Source organism: Vigna umbellata, chromosome 2 (assembly GCF_029865625.1).
Source record: "Vigna umbellata cultivar VRB3 chromosome 2, Vumbellata_1.0, whole genome shotgun sequence".
NCBI lineage: Eukaryota > Viridiplantae > Streptophyta > Magnoliopsida > Fabales > Fabaceae > Vigna > Vigna umbellata.
In genome coordinates, this window is record NC_142166.1 from 14,947,217 (window position 1) to 14,968,853 (window position 21,637).

Here is a 21,637-nt window from a genome sequence, read left to right on the forward strand (position 1 = left end):
AAATAAAAAATACAAATTGATATTACAAAGAATAAAACTAAAATTAAAGAAGAAAATAAAAAAATTAGAACAAAACTCAATTCGTATTATTTATCTTGATTTTATGAATTGATTCTCAAATATTTAATTTTTCAGTATTCTATAAAATATAAAAATAGGTAGAAAAAAATTACTAAACGGTCTAGAAATTCAATTAAAAATATCAAATCCCACAAAATCCATTTATAACAAATTTGTTTCAAACTGAAAAAAAAAATCAAACGCAAACTAAAAAAGTTAGAAGTTATGCTTATCATACATAACTCCTGTTAAAAATAAAATAAACAAATATACTTAAATAGTTGTTATCACACACAACTTCAATTTCTAAAATAAAGCAATCAAAGTTGTATTTGTCATAATTTAAACAAACTCATCTTAGCCATACACGATTTCAATAGTTAACAAAAAAAAGTAATGATAGCTTTTAATTTACAACTTCTATGGAATGAATTTTTTCATACATTATTTGTATATAATTTGAAAATTAAAATTAAAGTGATAATTTAGAATCTGCACTTCCTGGATATGTGGTGAACATCAACCTAACTTACCCATTGTTATAATTTATACTAAATCTGGCCGATAGTGTGTGATTATAAATTCAAGAAGACATACAAAGAAGTTGTAAAGTAAAGTTGATATTGACAGAGACACATGGAAAGGATGGGAAGTAAAATTTGTAAATATCGTGCATAAATAAATTCTAAACGTAAAAATATGTTTCTTTCACCAATAATAACACACAAAACGAATCTTTCTTTCACAAATTACACACAAAAAAAATGGTTTAAAAATTATAATTGTATTTGTTAAGCATATTATTACCCTTGTGTTTCTACTTCAATGCTCAAATCCAACAATTCGGTTTGCTTGAAGAAACAAATTGACCGTGTATTTATTACGTCATGGTTTAACGAAGTTATTATCATCCTTTTCTTAAAAAAAACTTTTATTTTTATTTGTTGATCCTTTTCAAACTTCAAGAGACCACTTATATCTTGATTTTATTCATGTGAAAATTTATTAATTATGCATATGTTTGTGATATGTAAAAAAAAAAAACATATTCTGTTTGGTTTGGACCTAAAAAGACGAAAGGAAGAAAGAACGAAGAGAAAAAGAAGAAGGGAGTAAGCAGTGAGTGAACTCAGTTGTAGCAGATTCCATTCTGAACTTTTACTTAAGTGCAGCAATGAAATCAGAAGTCACTGTCAAATTCCTAATTCTAACTAAACCAAACAAAATTCCAAAGACGATATTCTCAACGCTGCATTGAATCGATTCCAAATTATCCAAACTCATAACAAATTCCCAATTCCCAATTCCCAAACCCCAAACTCATTCTCACGCCATGGATCCCAACCCTCGAACCTTTCCCATCCTCTCCTACGTCATGTCGCGCCTCCCTTCTCTCACTCCCAGGCCACCCGCCGCCGTCAATTCCGACTCCGACCACTTCGACCTCGAGCAGCCGCGGGCCCCGGAGATCGTGGGCCAAATGCCGCACCTCGCCGACCCAGACCTCATGGCCTCCATGGGCCGGGCCGTATCTCAGGTGGCCCAGGCCCGAACGGTCCTGAACCTGATCGGGGAGCGGCCCACGCACGAGGAAGTCGACAGCGCCAGGGCCAGGCTGGCGGAGATCGAGGCCCAGCTGTCCCACGAATTGGAGGAGATCGTGCTCCAGGCCCGGCCCGCGGAGATGGAGATTCACGGGTGGCGGGCCCACCAGGCCGAGAAGGAGAGGGAGTGCCGGGAGCGGGCGGAGACGGAGAAGCGAATCTGGAAGTCGGTGCTGCAGTTGGACGAGATGCACGAGGCGTACGAGAAGCTTCTGAAGGACGCGGAGAAGCGGTTGGTGAAAATGTACGAGTCGAAGGAAGATGGTGATGGCGATGTTGTTGGCGACGAAGTGAATGAAGAGGTTGTGGGAATTCTGCAAGAGGCCTATGGCAAGGGAATGGAACGCGTCAATCTTTCTGCACGCCAATTGAAGCTCTTGCCTGAAGCATTTGGTCGAATTCCTGGCTTGCTCGTCTTTGATCTTTCTGCCAATCAACTCTCGGTTACTACTACTTCAACTTTTCTTATCTTTAATGCCTTTTCTTTGTTTTGAACCGTTTTCAAACACGCTAATAATAGTCTCACCCTTCTATTTTTTGTCATAGAACATGATAAATCAATTAGAATATTTTTAGATAAATTTATCTATCAGGCCCTGTGAGAAGAAAATAAAAATGTAAAATTATTTTAGTTTCTTTTTAAATGGAGAAACCCATTGCATTTTATCTTCTTCTTTTCTTCTCATGCAAATGTTTGTGGATAAGTTTATTCCTGATCCTAGTCTTTTTCGTTTAAGCTGGTAGGTGACATGTGTTGTTAAGGAATTCAAGTTGGTTTGGAAAAGAAGTCGTACATAGGGTCAAAATGAATAAAATGAACAATAAGTGTAAGCACCCATAAACCTATTGAAAGCAGATTTTCAATGTGATGTCTTCGTCTTTTATGAGTTTGTTAGTTTATCGGTGTAGAAGTTTTCCAAAGTCTCCCTCGGAAAACCTAACATGTCTTTGTACAAAAGTTGAGTAATAAGCTTGTTCATCTCTCAAGATGTTCTAGAGATCTATATCTACTTGCTATAAAAATTTATAGTTAATGTTATCTCTTATTTTGAAAATGAGTGTGTATGTTTCGTGGTTTACCATTGATATGCTTAAAATCGTGCCACGATACTGGTTTGGTTTGTCTCAATAATTTAGAACCTTAATAGAAAATAAGAAGTTTAAATAAGCTTAATACTTCAATTTTTATAAAAGCTCTTTTTAACTTTTTCAAAAGTTAATTTTAACGTTTGAATAAGTTATTTTAACTTGTTATTAGAAAAACTTTATTTACTTTTATGTTTTAAATTTTTTCTTCTATAAGCACTTATTTAGAAGTTTGTCGAAACGAGTTTTTTTACTGCTTCGCATACATACTAATAAATATTCTGTGCATCAATAGGCTATCCCTGATTCAATAGCTGGATTGCAAAACCTTGAAGAGCTTAATCTGTCTTCAAATCTTTTGGAGTCTCTGCCGGATTCAATTGGGTTATTACAAAAGTTGAAATTGCTCAATGTCTCTGGAAACAAGCTGACTGCTCTTCCTGATACCATCTGTCACTGCAGGTAAGTTAGAAATTCATTAGAGTAACACTAAGTTATGGTCACCAATTTTTCTGTGCCTCGTGGTTTGGTATCTATGCAAACTTTAGAGCTGCGTATGCTTACTTTTTAAGCCATACCAGACCACCAGTCTGACAAGAATAGTGAAATAGGACCAGTTATGATCAAAATCTGTTTTTTTTTTTTAATTCAAATTTGTTGGAGTGCCTTATATCAAGGTTATATGGATTTTGACGTTTTGTTTCTGCGTCTTTCACCGTTTTAAATTCTACGTTCAAACGCTGTAAAGTATCTCCCTATGTTCTTGTTTATGCGAATGTCATCTCGTTTTTCAAGACCCGTAACAGAAATCATACTGGAGTCATTGAGGAATTTGTTTAAACTCTAAAAAATGTGATTGGTTGATCTCCTATTATATTGAATGATCAGGTCATTGGTTGAGCTGGATGTAAGCTTTAACAATCTATCATATTTGCCAACAAACATTGGATATGAATTACCGAACTTGCAGAAACTCATGATTCAGTTGAACAAGATTCGATCTCTTCCCTCATCTATCTGTGAGTTGAAGTCCTTGCGCTATTTAGATGCTCATTTTAATGAGCTGCATGGGCTTCCCATTGCAATTGGGAGACTGACTAATCTTGAGGTTCTCAACCTGAGCAGTAACTTTAGTGACCTCAAAGAACTACCAGAGACATTTGGTGATTTGACTAACCTCAGGGAATTGGATCTCAGCAATAATCAGATCCATGCACTTCCTGATACATTTGGGCGCCTTGATAATTTGACCAAGCTAAACTTGGAGCAGAATCCTCTTGAATTGCCACCAATGGAGATTGTAAATCAAGGGGTTGAAGCCGTAAAGAGCTTTATGGCCAAGAGGTGGCTTGATATATTGTTGGAGGAGGAGAGGAAAAACAGCCAAGAAATGCAAGAACAAGAACAGGGTGGTTGGTTAACACGAAGCACCTCCTGGTTGAAGAATGTTTCTGGAAATGTAATTGGGTATATTGGAACTGGCGTTGGAACTCCCAGAGATGCATATCTTGATCAGCAGCTATGAGGTGAAGATCCAATACATTGTAACTTTCTTACTTGTATTCTGGAGAAATAATGTAACATACTATGTGCTGCTAAGCAACACTTCCCTGCTACTCCTTCCTTTTGTTCCATGCCCCACCAAAAAAAGCGTGGGTTGCTTTGCTTACAGGTATTTTTGTTTTGCTGAGGCAAATAACTGGATGAGAAATGCCAGTGGTTAATTTTCTTTCCCAAACATTTTTATATTAGGTAAAATCCATGTAGATTTAACATAATATGTGACTCCCATTGGGGAATTCAGTTTTTCTTTTCTTTTCATTTTTTTACTAATGAAATTAATTTCATCTTATTGAAGTCGTCCTTTGAAACATATTTTTTATTTTTTTCTTTTCTAAAGAAAATTATGTTTAGAAGCTCCATTAATTTTAGGGTTAAATATGTTTTTAGTCCCTAAACTATTGGTCGTTTCTGATTTTCGTCTCTCTTTCAAAGTAAGGTACAATTTGGTCCTCATTCTTTTCGAAACGTTCGTTTTAGTCCTCGGAATTTTGGTTTTAGCCTCATTTGTTGTTAAATAAGGACCAAATTTTTAAACAGTGTTTAGTTTTCGATGACTAAAACGAACGTTTCGAAAAGAAAGAGGACCAAATTGTACTTTACTTTGAAAGAGGACGAAAACCAGAAACGGCCAATAGTTTAGGGACTAAAAACATATTTAACCCTTGATTTTAATTTCAGCTTCAAAACATGTGTTTAATATTTTTTGAATTCTTTACAAATTGTCGTTTTTTTAATATTTATTTTCATTTTTTAAAAATTGTTTTCAATCACATTTTTTTTAAATCATGTCTTTTTAATAGTTTTTTGTTTAAAAATGATTTATTGTATTTATTTTAAATTAATATTTGTATTTAATTTATAAATAAATATGATATATTTTTCCAAATACGGTTCATTAATTAAAATTAATTATGTTAATTCAATTAAATTTAAGAAATAAAAAATAACAAAAAATCACTAATTTGAATAAAAGAAATTAAAGAGGCAAATAATTTAAATGAAAAAATTGAAAATAAAATATTTTTTATAATTATCTTAATCTGATCTTATTTCCAAAAATAAAACATTTTTTTTATATTGAACTGGTTCATCCACCTATTTCTATATAAATGATTTTTATCTGTTGCTCCCATGTCATGAAAATGACATACTGCTTCAGTTAAGATCCTTAACTAACAGTTGCATTAGTTGAACCAAATATTTGAACTTGATTAACCTTGATTTTTGTTCACCATACGCAAATATATAGACAATCAACTCGAATATTTTAGAAAACAACTACATACACACATTCAAGCCAAACTTAGTAAAAAAACCACTGTATGCCATATAAAAATTATATAAATTACATTAAATACAGAGGCAATGTGCAACCCCTGTAGGTATTCTTTGGATCATTCGTATCAAGCAAAAGTACAAACGAGTTTGTTTTTAGTTAAAATACAAGTTGATGGAGTACAACCCAACCATAATATCTTCACAAATCCTACAGTGGAAAGATTCGTGCTAGCAAGATAAAGTTTTCTTTTAGTTAAAATAGAAATACAAATGAGTTTCACCCTCACATGAACCAAAAATAAAATAACAAGATTATTTTATCTATGAAATTTCTTTCTAGTTTTTATCAGCCTATTTTATAGTTGTCACACTGAGGAACTAGCCCTCCTTTGAAGCTGAATGACCTTGAACACACAAAACATCTTTTATAAGTGCATTGAGGTTCATATTGGAGGATCCACCTTCAGCGACTGCTTGGTCACATATACCCTTAAGTTCAAGGACCCTCTCTCGAAGTTCTTTACCCTTTTCAACATCCATAAACTCTCCAATCACTTCCAATATTTCTTTTTCTGATATCAATTCTTCACTACCCAGCATTGATCTTTTCAACTCCCACCCATTCTTCCACACTTCCAAAATTTGTCTACTGTTTGGAACTTGGTCAAAAAAAAGAGGGAATGTCAGCATTGGAATACCAGCAAAAACAGCTTCCAGAGTGGAATTCCACCCACAATGGGTCCAAAATCCACCTACAGAAGGATGTGACAAAACCTTCAATTGGTCACACCATGGCACCACTAAACCCCTATCCCCACATTTCTCTTTTAGCCAGAAAACTTCTCCACGAACCACCCACAAATAACGAACACCACTAGTTTCTAAAGCAGAAACAATCTCATTCATTTGGGCACAGGACACAGAGAGGAAACTACCCAGAGAAATGTATAATACTGACATAGCTGGCTGAGAGTCTAACCAATTTAAGTAGTCAAAGTTGTGATCACTGTAGGAAACTGAATGACTTGCTTGAGGTTTGAAGTAAGGGAAGGCAATGGGATAAATTGGAAAGTGGAACATGGCTCTCAAAGAACCAATCGCCTCAGCTTCCAACCCTTGAACACTATTAACTATAAGACAGTCTGCTTTGGACACTACTGAAATGCATTCCAACTCGAGTTGCAAAAACCTCAAGTCATTCTCCCGAAGCACCGTTCCAAGATCAGCCAATTGTGCCGGAGAAATTCCTGGTATATGCTCTTCACGATCATCTACGTCATTGAAGGCCACACAATTCAAACACCAAAGAATTATAGTGTGTATAAGTGAAATTTGTTTAATTTATCTTCAGTAATTATAGAAAAAAAATTAAAACTTGTATTAAACATGAAAACCTGGAATCCCCAAATTCACTGTTCCAGAAATCTTCTTTGTATCTTGAAACAAAAACAACACTTACAAGTACCTTCAGAATTGAGTTATTAGAATCATGGAAAAATTCTACTATTTTGTTTTGAAGATTATAGTGTGCAAATTTCAAAACGACCATTAATATAAACAGCAACTGAGTTAAGCATTTATGATGGGTCGTTGGGAATTTCACCGAGGAGATAAACAGCAGACGAGGCATCTCTTCAACCTCTACCTAAGGAATTTAAACCATTTATAAACTAAAAAAATAAACTTACGAAGTTAAGAATTGAATTTCCATCGATTTCTTATAAATTTTACCTAAAAGATCAGCCTTCAAGGCTCCGTTACGAACCAAATTTTGTAGGTGATCTAAGCTGAGGAAAAAGGAAGCCGACATGGTCCATAGCAGCGCGACCGGAATATCCATGAGGCGTGCGAGGGCGACTGGGAATTGCAGCTCGACGTCGGCGAGGAGGGCGGTGACGGCGGGGTGAAGGCGGTGGAGGAGGCCGCAGAAGGGAGGTTGGAGGTTGGTGACGGCAGCTTGGAAGAAAGCAGTGATGTCGGAGGCAATCTGAGATTGGAGAGGGATAACGTTGGGGATGGTGGCGAAGCGAATGTTGGTGTGCTTTTGGTGGGAGGCGATTAAGCCAAGCCACTCTTGTGTGACGACTATGGTGATGAGAATGGAAGTTTGAAGTGAAGCAAGCTGGTTGCAGAGGTTGATCATGGAGTTTACGTGTCCTTGGCTAGGGTAAGGCATGGCCACCACGTGTCCTGTTAATCCAAGATTCTCTGCAACTGCAAATTCCATCTCTCACACGCAGATTCTATGGTTGAAGCAAAGGTTGGATTCAATGTTTGCTTCTTCTATTCTACTATCTTTCACTTCTCATCGGTCAACCCTCTTCTTTCTCTATCCTTCATTTTCACCCACTTCAATCACCTCTACCACATATATTTTGGTTGAAATGAAAATGTTATATACGTTGTTTTGTGAATTCCATATTTTATCCTTTTTGATATTAGCTCACCCTTGCTTATTTCTCTATTAGTGTGTTTGTCTTCTTTGCGATCATCAATTAATAGTGTGAGCTTGAGCTTAGAAAATGTTAAGATGAACATATGAACAGCGAAGCTAAATTGTAGAATAAAAAGTATAATTTCCTCTATTCTCTTATATATATATATATATATATATATATATATATATATATATATATATATATATATATATATATATATATATATATATATATATCACATATCATGGACTCTAAGTTTTAAGGTTAAGAGTATTTTAATAATTTTCATTTTCAAAACTAAAAAAAAGAAACCTCCCAAACCCTTATTCACCTCTCTCATTCTTCTCAACCCTTTTTTTTTTCTCTTTCTCATTCCAATCTTTTATCTGTTATCCCTGTAGCCCTAATTGAAAAAATCAGAAACTGTAGTCCCAATTGAAAAAATCAGAAACACTTGCTGTTAAACAATCTTAAAAAAAATGATTTTATAATGAGTTTTCATCTTATAATTTTTGTCTTATATAATTTTATCCAATTTTCACAAGCATAAAGGAATTGGTAATTGACCTGAAAAAATCAGAAATAGTCGCGGTTAAACAATTTCTTAAAAAAAATGATTTTATAATGAGTTTTTATTTTATAATTTTTGTCTTATCTAATTTTATCTAATTTTCACACGCATGACATCAAAAGAATTGGTAATTGGCATGGAAAAAATCAGAAACACTCGTTGTTAAACAATTTATTACAAAAAATGACTTTATAATGAGTTTTCATTTTATAATTTTTGTCGTATATAATTTTATCTAATTTTCACAAGTATAATGACATCCGAAAGAATTGTTAATTGGTCTGAAGGATTTTTTTATTTTAGAGATGATGAAATTAGAGAGGTTAGTGAAGACGGTGAAATTGAAGAAATCTTGAATGAACTTTTGCGTGAAGGTGAATATGTCAATGACTCAACTCTTTACAAAGACAAATTTTTTAAAAGCAAGTATTTCTAATTTTTAGGAATGAGAGAGATGAGTAAATGTTTAGGGGTTTTTTTCTTTTAAGTTTTGAGAATGAAAATTATTAAAATACCCTTAACCTTAAAACTTAAAATCCATAATATATAAAGGTATTTTTGTCTTCCAGTACACATTACTAAAATGTACCAACTGAAAAACAGACTGCATTAACAAACCCATATATATATATATATATATATATATATATATATATATATATATATTTGGAATGTTATAAAGGTATTTGTTTATTTGAAATTATTATTATGATAATTAATGATAGTATTGCCAATAATGAATGGAATAATATTAATAATATACTGAGAAGTTGTTATAAGTTATAACATTTGGAGTAAAATTTAAAATATGTTTTGGGAAGAATTATAATTTGAAAATGAATAGTTCGAATATAAATTAGTTTTAATATGGCGAAGTTTAAAAGATTAAAAGTAAGAAGATAAAGTGAAGTAGAAACATCATATAAGATTCTATAAAGAAGAGGTTGGTATTTCCAAACAATTAAATTGAAGAACAATTATCACTAGGCCGGTTTAAGATGTAAAACGGTAAAGTCCTTAACTTAGATCTCGGAGGTTTCCAAAATAATAATAATAATAATAATAATATTATTATTATTATTATTGTTATTATTATACTTTCATTAAATTACTTGTAAAATTATGTTTAAGAATAAAATTTAATTAAAATATTATAAATAATTATTAATTTAATTAATACAAAAAGTAATATTTAATAAATTAACAACATTTTTTCAAGAAATCATAATTTTGTTTAGAAAAAAAGATTTGCTAGATATTTCCATTATCTTACTGATCAATTCTAATTTCTATCTTTTTCTTTTCACTCTCATATCTGGATTGTAGTATTTGGCCCTTTTCTTTTCTTTTCTTTGTTAAACATTATTTTAGCAATTTAGTTTGACTTGTGATGGCAACAGGATTGGTTGAGGATGAGTTTCTCTATCCCATACTTATCTCCAAGCAAAAATTCATTTTCGTCTCATTCTCAAATTTAGCATGTATCATATTTTTGTTTCACAGCCTCATGGATAACAGGTATACTCATACACATGTCTTGTATTTCTTTCTTACTGTTTCAATTAATATCAAATAATTAATTTTTATAAAAAAATAAAAAAACTATAGAAAAAAACATATTATTATCAAATATTAAATATTAAAAAAAGATGTTCTCACTAAAATTTGACGAGTTTGATCTAAGGTGGTTGACATGATTATTGACGAGAGTATCTTAGCTTTCAGTTACCCAAAAAGAGAGAAAGTGTACCTAAGTTAGTAAAAAAATATATATTATAATTATGTAAATTTGGGTCTAGGTTCAATAACAAATATTTAAATATAAATTATGATTATATATATTTCAAATTAGATAGCAAATAAAATTTGACGAGAAACAAAACATTTATTAAATTTACAAACGGTAATGAAACAAAGTTGATAAAACTTAAAAATATTTAAAAAAATTATAAATGGAAAATAAATATTCAAATTAAAAAATATATTAAATGTCTCTTTACAATTATTTAAATTCTAATGAAATCTTTTTTCTATACACTAATAAAAATTATAATACACCACTTGAAAAAAATCACACAAAAAACAAAGATTAAACTAATATAAAATAAAATTTAGCATATATTTTTCATAAGAACTTCAATATACGTTGGATGATGATAAACACGATTTATGAAAATCACATTAAATTATTATATTATAAGAAATGAATTTATTTTTCAATTGTAATGATGAAATTACACTTATGATAATGAGTTAAAAAATAAAAATAATTATATAAAAATGTCAAAACAATATTCTAAATGATAAAAGTATACAACAAATGAAACTATTAAACAAAAGTAAAAATGATGAGATGTATATGTCTTAGGTATTACTCATACTCATACCTGTATCCAACCAATACAAGGATTTCCCATCAAAATGGGAACAAGTAATAACTCAACTTATATACTCTCATACCGAAGCTTATTACACTTCCTTAACATCTTTGTTTCTTTTATCTTTCCATTTTAACTTAGATTTTTTTTAATTTTAGGATGTTTTAGGAGTTCCAACACTACCCAATGCAATTCATTCACATTCGATGTGCTTTTGAACATTGCTCTCTTTGTTGGTATCACCCGACGCCATTTATTAACATCCAACCCAACAAAAAAGGGCGACTCCTTATTTCGTTGGCATACCCAAAGTTGTGCCCGCTCGAGTTTTTCTTGGTTCCATGTAAGTGATACTTTATACTCTTGGTTTAGTTTTAAATTATTGCAATTTTAAGCTTAGTTCACTATTTTCATGGCTTTTGAAGTGTTATTTCAACTCAGTCCTTTGCTTCTTAAATTTGCATAATAATGTGTTTTGAAGTTTCAATTATTTTGCTATTTGATGATACTAGTTCTGATTTGAGAAGCCTTAGTTGATACTTATTTTGTTTTTCAACTTATATATTAAAATATTTTTCACTTGATATATGTTATTTAGTAATCTTGAGCATTATTCCATTGATCTTACAAGCACCAATCAACATTTGATGTTTAGTCATTTCTTCATTTAACTTTTGTTTTGTCTCTTAGTTAAGAATACATTTTATTTAGCTTGGGCTACAATTTTAGATTCAGTTTTCACTAATACAAAAAAGGTATTTGACGTATGTCATTTTTTACCTTTAATATCCAAAACAATACCAATGTCATATCAAAAGACGTTAATTGACGTCAGAAGGTAAAATAGACATCATTTGACGTCGAAAGGATAAAACTTCGACGTCCTATAACACTTAGCAAAGGTGCTCTTTATAATGGTGAAAGGGAAAATTTGACATTGGAAGTTCATCCTTCTGATGTCCTATAGCGTTGAGCGCTCTCCGTTCCCGCTTAATGGAGGTTTATGGTGCTCTTTGTAATGTTGCAAGGGGGAAATTTAAAGTTAGAAATTGCACTTTTCATCATCATTTGACATTGGAAAATCGTCATTTCTAACATCAATTGACGTTGAAAAGTGCAGTTTCCAACGACATTCTTGTGGTTTTTTTATAAAAGCTTCGTTTTTAAATTTTTACCAAACCTGAAAAAGCAAAAACTCAGTTTTGGCATTTCATATATCCAGAAATCATATGAACAAAGGTTGTACTAATCACAATTCAAGCTATAGCTAAAGCTACAACACCAAGCAAATAACAAATGAAACCAAAAAAAATATTTAACAATATTTTACTCGCTACCCACATGGATACCCGCTTAAAAAATATTCACGGGTATTTTAAAACCCGTAAATACCAGTGGATACCCGCGAATACCCATCAATATTTAACAATATATATTTTCCTAAATTATTAAAATAAAATTTAAATAAAATTACAAAAAATATATAAAATATAATATAAATTAAAAATTAATTTTAGTTAAAAATTCAACCTTATAAAATATAAATTAATGTTGATTTTAACTAAATTTAACTTAATAAATATAAATTAAATATTTATTTTTATTTTTTGCGAATAGCGGATATCCGCGGGTACGGATAGTATAATACCTGTACCCGACCCGTTTATAAGCGGGTATTAAAATACTCGCAACCCACGGGTAGTAAATATCTGCGCATACCAACTATCCGTCGCGAATTTTATCCGCAAATATCCGCGGGCGCAAATTTTTTTGCCATTTCTAGTGATGACATATATGGATATATAAGACTAAGGACAAAACAATAGGATCATAAAATCAAAGGAAATGACTCAAAACATGACTCAAACCCATAACACAAAACCAAAACTCTACAGATGTTCAAACAGAAAAATGGAAATCTTAAGCATACAACTAGGGATGACAAAAAAATTCGCGCCCGAAGATATTCACGGATAAAATCTGCAATGGATAGTTGATACCCATGGATATTTATCACCTGTGGGTTGCGGGTAGTGGGTATTTTAATACCCACTTATAAACGGGTCGGGTGCGAGTATTATACTATCTGTACCTGCAGATATTCACTACCTACAAAAAATAAAAATAAAAATTTAATTTATATTTTATTAAGTTAAATTTGATTAAAATTAAAATTAATTTATATTTTATAAGGTTAAACTTAATTAAAATTAAATTGTTCAAGGGATTGACTCTTAATAAGGAAACTTAGGCTCATTCTACTAAGGGATTAGGGTTTGAGTATACTTGTGGGTTGAAATTAGTATATTAATGGAGAAAAGTTGTGTTTGTACGCAATGGAGAGAAATCAGTGAAATCTAACCCCCACAATATCATTCTATTTCATTTATTGTCTTTTCCATCATCTAATCGTTTTAAGTTCAAAACTTCATCTTGACTTTTTTATGCATACATTTACTTTCTTGCACATAATCTTAAAATATGAAAATATTTTTTAGTATAAACTAGTCATTTTGTATGATTATTTGGTATTGCACGAGTCCCTTAGAAAATGATCTCGAGTTGTACCAATTACTACTTGTACGATTTGATACGTTTGCCAAAGAGTTAACAAAGTTTTCCAATAAATTTTGTTCTTGAACCTTTAAGAAGGAAATGTCTTATAAATATTGTTTAATTTGTAATTGCATTTTTTTTATCGTACCTCACAAAGTTGTTAGACTTTAGAGTGTATTAGTTGAGTTTTGTTGGACTGGAATGTTGATACAAAATTCTTCACTATCTCTTTGAAAAATTGTAACAAAAATGAAAGCACGATTGAAAACTTAAGGATAACAAAAATGCATAGTCATTAACAATTTATCTTTGTTTCTATACCATATAGATCGGCCGGTCCGAAAGCAGTCCCGAGACTTAGACAACCATCATTATTTCTTCCATCTCTTACTCCCGACAGCATGGGAGGGCGGCTGTTCGCGTGGAAACTCAACTCACGCATTGTGTAACTTGACCGTTCGTTCTTCCACTCTGGTGAGTAATGCTAGTTTACTGTACGGGCGGCAGATCAAGACCGGCCGAACGGTACATCAGGTCGTTAAGACAAAGATTAATGTAAATTAGGATTAAAGCTATTGGGCTGGAATTGGGCCGTGATTAACTTTTCACTAATCCCAAGCACATAGCAAAAACTATAAATAGAGGTTAGAGGTAAGTGGTAGGCAGATTGCATTTACTTTGTCATCGGAGAATCTTTGACAGGTTCCCCCCAGACGGTATGAGTGGACGACGGAGTTTGGAGTAAGACCGGACGATAAGAAGACAAGAGGACAAATTGTGGAGACATTTAATAACTTAGCCCCAAATAACCGAAACAGTTTCATATGTGTTGTTTAACATATAGCCTTAATTTGATTTTGAAACAAGGGTTAATAATTGTAAAAAAGAGAAAAAAATCGAAAAAAAGTATAGAACATTGACCACAGCTTAAAAGATCAAAAAATTTGAGCAAAAAAGCTAAACAATTGTGAATTTGTTTCATTAAAAATGTTATGTTTAGAGCGTCTGAAATGGATTCCATTAGATACTTAATATTGTCATATATTAAAGGATGTGTTTTTTTTTGTTAAAATAAGGTGAAGCTCAATACACTTCTTTGCCAACTGATTTGCAATGGAAATTTGCAAAACTTATTTGTCAAATATTATGATTATTTTAATGACATCAATAAATCATTTCTAGCTCTAAATACCTAACTGCTAACATCTTTTACCTAAAGATTTGTGAGATCAAGATTGCAATAGATGATTATAAAATCTTCTAATACATCCATTCAAAATATGATAAAAAAAATCTTAAAGAAATTTGAAAGTTATTGGAATGTTATCCATGATATATTAGCCATCACTTCAGATTTAGATTTTACGTAGAAGAAGAACTTGCTAGAATATTATTTTTTATAATTTGTATGGTATTGGTTGTGATCTAGCACTTAGAGGATTTGTCAAAAGGGCTATGATTTGGTTTTAGAATATCAATAAAAGAGGAATGAAACTTTTTATAATTTACTTTGTTGTAGGTGAGAAAGGATGTTGACGATGATGTGAGTGAATTTTTAAACTACATATGGCCAAAATGAGAAAAAAAAAATAGAAGTATAGTTATGAAAACAAAGTTGAATTGTTATTTGGAAGAGGATAATTTTCAATTACACGAAACTTTGATATTTTATTATGACGGAAAACAAATAGGTTAAAGTATTCCATAGCAAGGAATGTTTTAAATATTCATAACATTTGTAACTTTTGAATATGTTTTTAGTATTATAAATCATTTAAGTTTTATCATATTTGACTTAATCCTATTAATATAGAGGTTTAAAGTTGACTATGAAACTTATACGTTACTCAAATTTATTAATATTTATTATTGAGTAATTTTTTAATTCGTATTTAATATTTTATATTTGAAGTTATAGGTGTTAAAAATGGAAAGATATTGTAATAAGTGAAGATGGGCATGATGGTGAAGGTATATTATATTTTAGTAACAAAAACTTTTAAATTCATTTACCATACATAACTTTTCCCTTTTTGTGAATGCAAATGAAATTATTTAACATTTGCAAAAATTAATAAATGTTTGATTGTTATAAAATTTTAGTTATGTATAATTATTTAGTATTTTATATAGTTTTTTATTTTTATCCAATTGTTATTTAGTACTTTAATTTAATATTTATATAAATATATATTTTTTAATATTTACATTATTGAAAAAATAAAATATATCTATTTTACGTTCCATTTCCTTACCACCCTTAATATACACTTTTCAATCTTTTTTCCTTTAATATTCTTCCATCTATAGAAAATATTCAAATACTTACTCTAATGACCACATTACTATACAATCACATTTAATTGTTCCACCATCTAAAAATAATTTAAGAAATGCAAGAAATCCTGAATTAATGTGTGATCTTAAAATGATTCTTTTAAGAAAAGTCAAACATCTAATTAAAGAATGATACAATCTTCCAACAAAAAGGGAAACATATCAGTCTTGATAAAAAAAATATTTCATAAATTCTCTAACAATTAACTCTATTTAATAACTTAATTATGCCTCTAAACCAAATATCTCCCCATGCACAAACAGTATGGGATCAAATTTTCCAAAACTACTCTAAACTAAACAACGATGTCTCATAGCATATGATTGTGGAAGTACATTAATACTGACTCAGGGAACGATTCCCATGTAAAATGCAAAATTTTAATATGTTCTCGTACAAAGGAAAAGAAATACAAATTCCTTAATCCATCCCACATATGTAGGAACCATCATTAGGATTTCTGTGTCTCATCATCTTTTACCATAAACCGGGTTTAACATGTCCCTCTTGGTTAAGCTTATCTAGGTGTCGTCCAATGTTGAGATGGTCAGTTTCCATGTGCACTTGAAATGGTTTATGGCTCCACACTCTTTACTTTGATTATTTGTATTATTAATAGTGATATTACTATTACTACATCACTCGCTTCCTGATCCTCTTCTTTTTTTGTTCTCAAATTAAGTAAAGTTAAAAAGTTTCTTCAGAGAACTTTCCCATACTTTATTAAGTAATTAATACATAATATATGATCTCAATCCTTTCAGCGGATCATGATTCTGTCTGCAGATCAAGTGTAACGTTTCTGTGCCCATACTAATTGTGATTATCATTAATTAAACCAAAACCCATTAACTAATGCCATTATTTTTCACTAGGATTTTCTTTCATATAGCTTGATACATGAGAGAGAGAGATGGATTTAGTTTTTACTTGAGGGCTTGGTGATTGGTTCTTTTCCATGTTCCCCTTTCCGGGGATTCTTCTCTTTTCCCCATGAATTTTCAAAATATCTTTTTGGGCTTTGGGCTTTGCTTTATTTTGTGGTCACTTTCTCTCTCTCTATCTCAAGCATGTGGGTTCCATGCTTCTGTCTCCGAAGGAAATGTAAAACATCACCCTGCTGAGTTTTTGATCTCCGGGCCTGACTTTTTTAGATGTGGTTTCTGAGCCTCAGAACACACTGCAGAGCATGTTTAGCTTAGTTCTCTGTTTCATGTCAGCATATCCATTCATTTCCTCTGCAAATCCGCCTTCTTCCAATGCCTCCCTTCTTCTAGGGTTCTCTTCCATCTGATTTCACTCTGCCAAGCTGGAGGCTCATTACTGGCTCATGAAGAATTTTACTTGAGAAAATCTTTTTCCATTATTGCAGAAGCAAAAGAAAAACAAAATGGAATCTGGAGTTAGGTTCTACTCAGTTGATGAGTTCAGATTGGACCCCAAATGGCTGATTGATCCTAAGCATCTCTTTGTTGGGCCACAGATTGGAGAGGGAGCTCATGCTAAAGTCTATGAGGGAAAGTAAGTTCGTATATTCAAACCCCATTTCCTATTTCCTATTTCCTCTCCCGAAGGTTAAATTTTTAATCTTTTCTTTTTGGGAAATTGCATATCTCATGCCTGGATGTCATTTACTTTTGGATTTGTAATTATTGATTGTGTATGTTATTTTGATTTGTAAAGCTTAACGTGTTGATTGGGCTAATTTTACATCTTAATTTGGACTTGGGTTGACCTACAGTTTCATTTCCTGCAACAATCACTAATGGGCCTGAATTATGCTTCAGTGATCTGAGTAATTGTTTTGAAATTTTTGATGAAGTTTCTTGTTTTGTCAATCAGCTTCTAATTCTTTTTGCTGGGTTTTTTCAGATATAAAAACCAAACTGTTGCTATTAAAATTGTGCACAAGGGAGAAACTGCAGATGATATCGCCAAGAGAGAAGGGCGTTTTGCAAGGGAGGTGGCAATGTTGTCTAGAGTGCAACATAAGAACTTGGTGAAGGTGGGAATTTGGTTTAGGCTCTCGATGATTCTTATTATTGTGTCTGGTGTATGTTGTTCAAGCAAAGAGATATGTACAATATACAAAAAACTACTTGTTATATGCCAAGTTTCGAACTAGTGATGGTAAAAATTGCCACTCTGTTTCTCAACAGTTTATTGGTGCTTGTAAGGAGCCAGTAATGGTGATAGTCACTGAGCTGCTATTAGGAGGAACATTGCGTAAGTATTTGCTTAACATGCGTCCCAAATGCTTGGATAGACATGTTGCCATTGGTTTTGCACTTGATATTGCACGTGCTATGGAGTGCCTGCATTCCCATGGGATCATCCACCGTGATCTTAAACCTGGTAATAATTTGGTTTATTTTCTTTTAATAAACTAAAGTCAGATCCAGTAGACCTTAGTTTGTATCCATCGTAGTTTACGTTAATTTGCATTCTTGTGAAAATTCATGACTGGTGTTGCAACAGTATTCTTTATGGCGAGACTTCTATCTTTTTCTTTTATCTTCTTTTTGACTCGTCTAACATAAGAATTCCATGATCAAATTTGTTCTTTGTTTTATTTGCAACTGGCATGACCCTGTGTCTTTTTCAAATCCATTTTTATTGTTCTTCTCCGTTTATATGCATAGAATTTATGTTCAAAAGAACACCACATGATGGTTTGGTTTCAGATCCTCATTTTCCCAACCATTATTTTCACTTTTCACTTGTGCTTAGTTGCCTGCCATTTAATGTTAATTGGATGCCTCTATCAAATACTTATGCATTTCTTCATAACTAATCCGTAAGTCAAATACTTTTATTGGAAGAAAAATTATCACAATCAAATAACTGGTGAATATTTGTTACAATCAGTTTTAAAGGTTGCTAAGTATGTTCGTTAAGGGAGGTAGAATTGGATCTTTATGGAGTATACTGAAATAAAATGAGTGTTCACTTAGGTTGTTGTTGCATCTTACAGAGCAGTCAAAGTGAACATGGATCTAATTTGAAGACTGTACTTCCTCATCGTGTATCTTTGTGTCTTACTGGTACTGAATTGATCAGTTGTTGTGGACATATGCAATTTGATTTCCAAATCTTAATTGGTATTTAAGATTTAAATTAAGTTACAATTGTTTCAACAGTACGATATCTGATGACGATTGCTAGGAATTGATCATTTTTGTTCTCATCATACTATGTCCTTCTATCTAAGCACTGTGCTCTCCTCAAATACTGTAATATCTGCCATGTTTAAGTTCGATGATACCATTTTAAAATTTATAGTCAAATGGACAAGCTTTAATTGGTTCTTTGCTTCTAAACACACAATGTTTTGTTTGTGTTCTAATATGACATTGACCTTATGTTTGAGTCAAATGAAGTATATGACAGCACTGTTCATGCAGTTATGTGAAAACATTTCTTGATTTCCATTGCAATATAAAATAGCATTTTTATTCATGTTCTGCTATTGACTGTTAAGCAAGTATCCTTCTATCAATTGTAAAACTTGTTACAGTGTAGAACATCTGCATAATGAATATGAAGGTCCTTTTATTTTCCTCTATATAGATAACTTGCTGTTGACTGAAGACCAGAAAACAGTCAAGCTAGCAGATTTTGGTTTAGCAAGAGAAGAATCATTAACCGAGATGATGACTGCTGAAACAGGAACTTACCGCTGGATGGCTCCAGAGGTATATTGATTAATAGATGCACTCTCTGTCTTCTCTCCATATTTATGAGAATTTATGACTGATTACAGTGACAAAAATTGCAGTTGTATAGTACTGTCACACTGAGGCAAGGGGAGAAAAAGCACTACAACCATAAAGTTGATGCTTATAGTTTTGCAATTGTGTTGTGGGAGCTCTTACACAACAAAGTTCCGTTTGAAGGCATGTCAAACCTTCAGGCAGCATATGCTGCAGCCTTTAAGGTTAAAAGATCATGTGTCTATTACATCTTTTTATAAAACATTGTTTCTTATGTTTATTTGTACTACATAAAGTTGATAAGTTAAAATGTGTCTTTTGGTTTCAGAATGTAAGGCCAAGTGCAGAGAATCTTCCTGAGGAATTAGCTCTAGTTCTTACTTCATGTTGGCAAGAGGACCCAAATGCCAGACCCAACTTCACCCAGATAATCCAAATGCTCCTAAATTATCTTTACACTGTTGCACCTCTTGAACCCATGATTCCTTCAAGAATATTCAGTTCTGAGAACACTGTCTTGCCACCAGAGTCTCCCGGAACTAGCTCATTAATGGCAAAACGTGATGACACAGGGGATACACCAAGAGCGAAGGACGAAGTCAAACCTAATGGTTTTCTTTGCTGCTTTAGTCAGTGTTATTAACTTTTGAAATCAAGTCTGAGTTAAAAATGACAAAAAATATTAGATAGAATCTAGTCCAAACTGATCCTTTTGACAACTCGGTAAATGTTCAGATAAAAATACCTTTGCAATTCCAGTAAAATTTAGTTCTTTTTTCTGCAATCCCACTTGCCATGTTTTTTCATCCCACATAGATGTATGCATAGTATACCAGTTTGTTGAAGCTAATTAGTCATCCAGCATTGCTCATATTTGCACCCAGGGTTTATCCATCATGGATTATATGTTGAATTTTAATATTAGTATATTAACAAAAATAATTTTTTTAATATTAGAATATTAAAAAAATTATTTCTTTAATATACTAATATTATCCATCATGGATTATATGTTGAATTTGGTTCTTGCCAGTCCAAAGGGTACAGTGGACACATGAAATTATCAGCCTTTGTTTGTTGCATTCTTAGCCAAGGAAAGCAATGGTCGGACAAAATGATCAAAACTCAAGTATTTTGATAGCCATTGCTTGGTTCACTTGTTTGATGATTTCTATTATTCTCTAAACCAAAGTCAGTGTTTTGGTCTTCATAGATAAAGGGGGCAAGTAACAGTGTTCTTTCACAGGAATTGAAGGAGCATGACACCTTATGTTCATTGATATTTCTCAATTGACTCTTGTTTGATGGTGCCACTTTTGTTTGCATGATATGGTTTAGAAGCGAGTTGACTGTCACCACCAAAGAATTTTAAATTCTTGTATTATATGCCAAATTTTTGGGAAATGTGTGCAGAGAAAGTGCGACCCGAGATGGAGAGAAGAAAGGTGGTCAAAATGGGGGTGACAAAACTGTCTTTTACTATATAGTTTAAAAACAAAATTTGACCTAATTTAGTTTGTGGAAATATTTTATGGCGACTGTTAAGAATTGGTATTGAAAAATATTGAGGACAATAAATGTGTTTTCATCAACAATAATGTTGGTTTAAATAGCAAATTAGTAAATCTATATCTTAATAACAACTTTTCGATCTACGTAGCATAAATAAAGGATACAAAATTGAAAAAACAGCAAAAAAAATAAATAAATATTTGTATAGTATATAACTTTCCGACTAAGATATTATTTTAAAATAGAAAAAAAAATATAAATTAAGTTATATACTCTATTTTTAGCAAGTCAAGATATTAACTTAAAATAGAACAACAAATAATATAGTTGGACTGTAGGCTAGTTGATCGTCCGGTTTATGATTGATTGGATGATCATATTATATGAATATCATATTTGGTCTTGTAACTATAAGATGCATCAAACTATCAATTAAAATTGTTTTTAACAAGCTTCACCAACATAGTTTTATGTTTCATCCATATTTATTTTGAACCCTATAATTGTTGGGCTACTTGCTTAATTACTTTCCATCATATA

The 21,637-nt window shown here is 32.0% G+C and overlaps 3 protein-coding genes across 3 annotated transcripts; 2 read left to right on the top strand and 1 right to left on the bottom strand.

Moving 5' to 3' along the window:
• Positions 1-1,117: 1,117 nt before the first annotated feature.
• On the top strand, positions 1,118-4,571 carry LOC124837170 (plant intracellular Ras-group-related LRR protein 9-like). Its single transcript, XM_088106266.1, has 3 exons — positions 1,118-2,107; positions 3,046-3,212; positions 3,639-4,571. Exons 1-3 carry the CDS (start codon positions 1,394-1,396, stop codon positions 4,273-4,275), a joined length of 1,518 nt encoding a protein of 505 aa, XP_087962392.1. The 5' UTR covers positions 1,118-1,393; the 3' UTR covers positions 4,276-4,571.
• Positions 4,572-5,636: 1,065 nt separating this feature from the next.
• On the bottom strand, positions 5,637-7,975 carry LOC124837166 (UDP-glycosyltransferase 87A1-like). Its single transcript, XM_047312461.2, has 2 exons — positions 7,323-7,975; positions 5,637-6,862 (listed from the first exon to the last, which is right to left on the bottom strand). Exons 1-2 carry the CDS (start codon positions 7,816-7,818, stop codon positions 5,970-5,972), a joined length of 1,389 nt encoding a protein of 462 aa, XP_047168417.2. The 5' UTR covers positions 7,819-7,975; the 3' UTR covers positions 5,637-5,969.
• Positions 7,976-16,804: 8,829 nt separating this feature from the next.
• Positions 16,805-20,369, top strand: LOC124837172 (serine/threonine-protein kinase STY13-like). The gene is made up of 6 exons (XM_047312465.2): positions 16,805-17,393; positions 17,745-17,877; positions 18,032-18,227; positions 19,443-19,567; positions 19,651-19,809; positions 19,914-20,369. Exons 1-6 carry the CDS (start codon positions 17,263-17,265, stop codon positions 20,226-20,228), a joined length of 1,059 nt encoding a protein of 352 aa, XP_047168421.1. The 5' UTR covers positions 16,805-17,262; the 3' UTR covers positions 20,229-20,369.
• The last annotated feature ends 1,268 nt before the right edge of the window (positions 20,370-21,637 follow it).

Coding starts and splice junctions, on each gene's coding strand:
- LOC124837170 (XM_088106266.1), top strand. CDS start 1,394: ATGGATCCCAACCCTCGAACCTTTCCCATCCTCTCCTACGTCATGTCG. Junction 2,108..3,045: donor TTTCTGCCAATCAACTCTCG/GTTACTACTACT, acceptor GTGCATCAATAG/GCTATCCCTGATTCAATAGC. Junction 3,213..3,638: donor GATACCATCTGTCACTGCAG/GTAAGTTAGAAA, acceptor TTGAATGATCAG/GTCATTGGTTGAGCTGGATG.
- LOC124837166 (XM_047312461.2), bottom strand. CDS start 7,818: ATGGAATTTGCAGTTGCAGAGAATCTTGGATTAACAGGACACGTGGTG. Junction 6,863..7,322: donor CTTGAAGGCTGATCTTTTAG/GTAAAATTTATA, acceptor TCAATGACGTAG/ATGATCGTGAAGAGCATATA.
- LOC124837172 (XM_047312465.2), top strand. CDS start 17,263: ATGGAATCTGGAGTTAGGTTCTACTCAGTTGATGAGTTCAGATTGGAC. Junction 19,568..19,650: donor ACCGCTGGATGGCTCCAGAG/GTATATTGATTA, acceptor CAAAAATTGCAG/TTGTATAGTACTGTCACACT. Junction 19,810..19,913: donor CATATGCTGCAGCCTTTAAG/GTTAAAAGATCA, acceptor TTTTGGTTTCAG/AATGTAAGGCCAAGTGCAGA.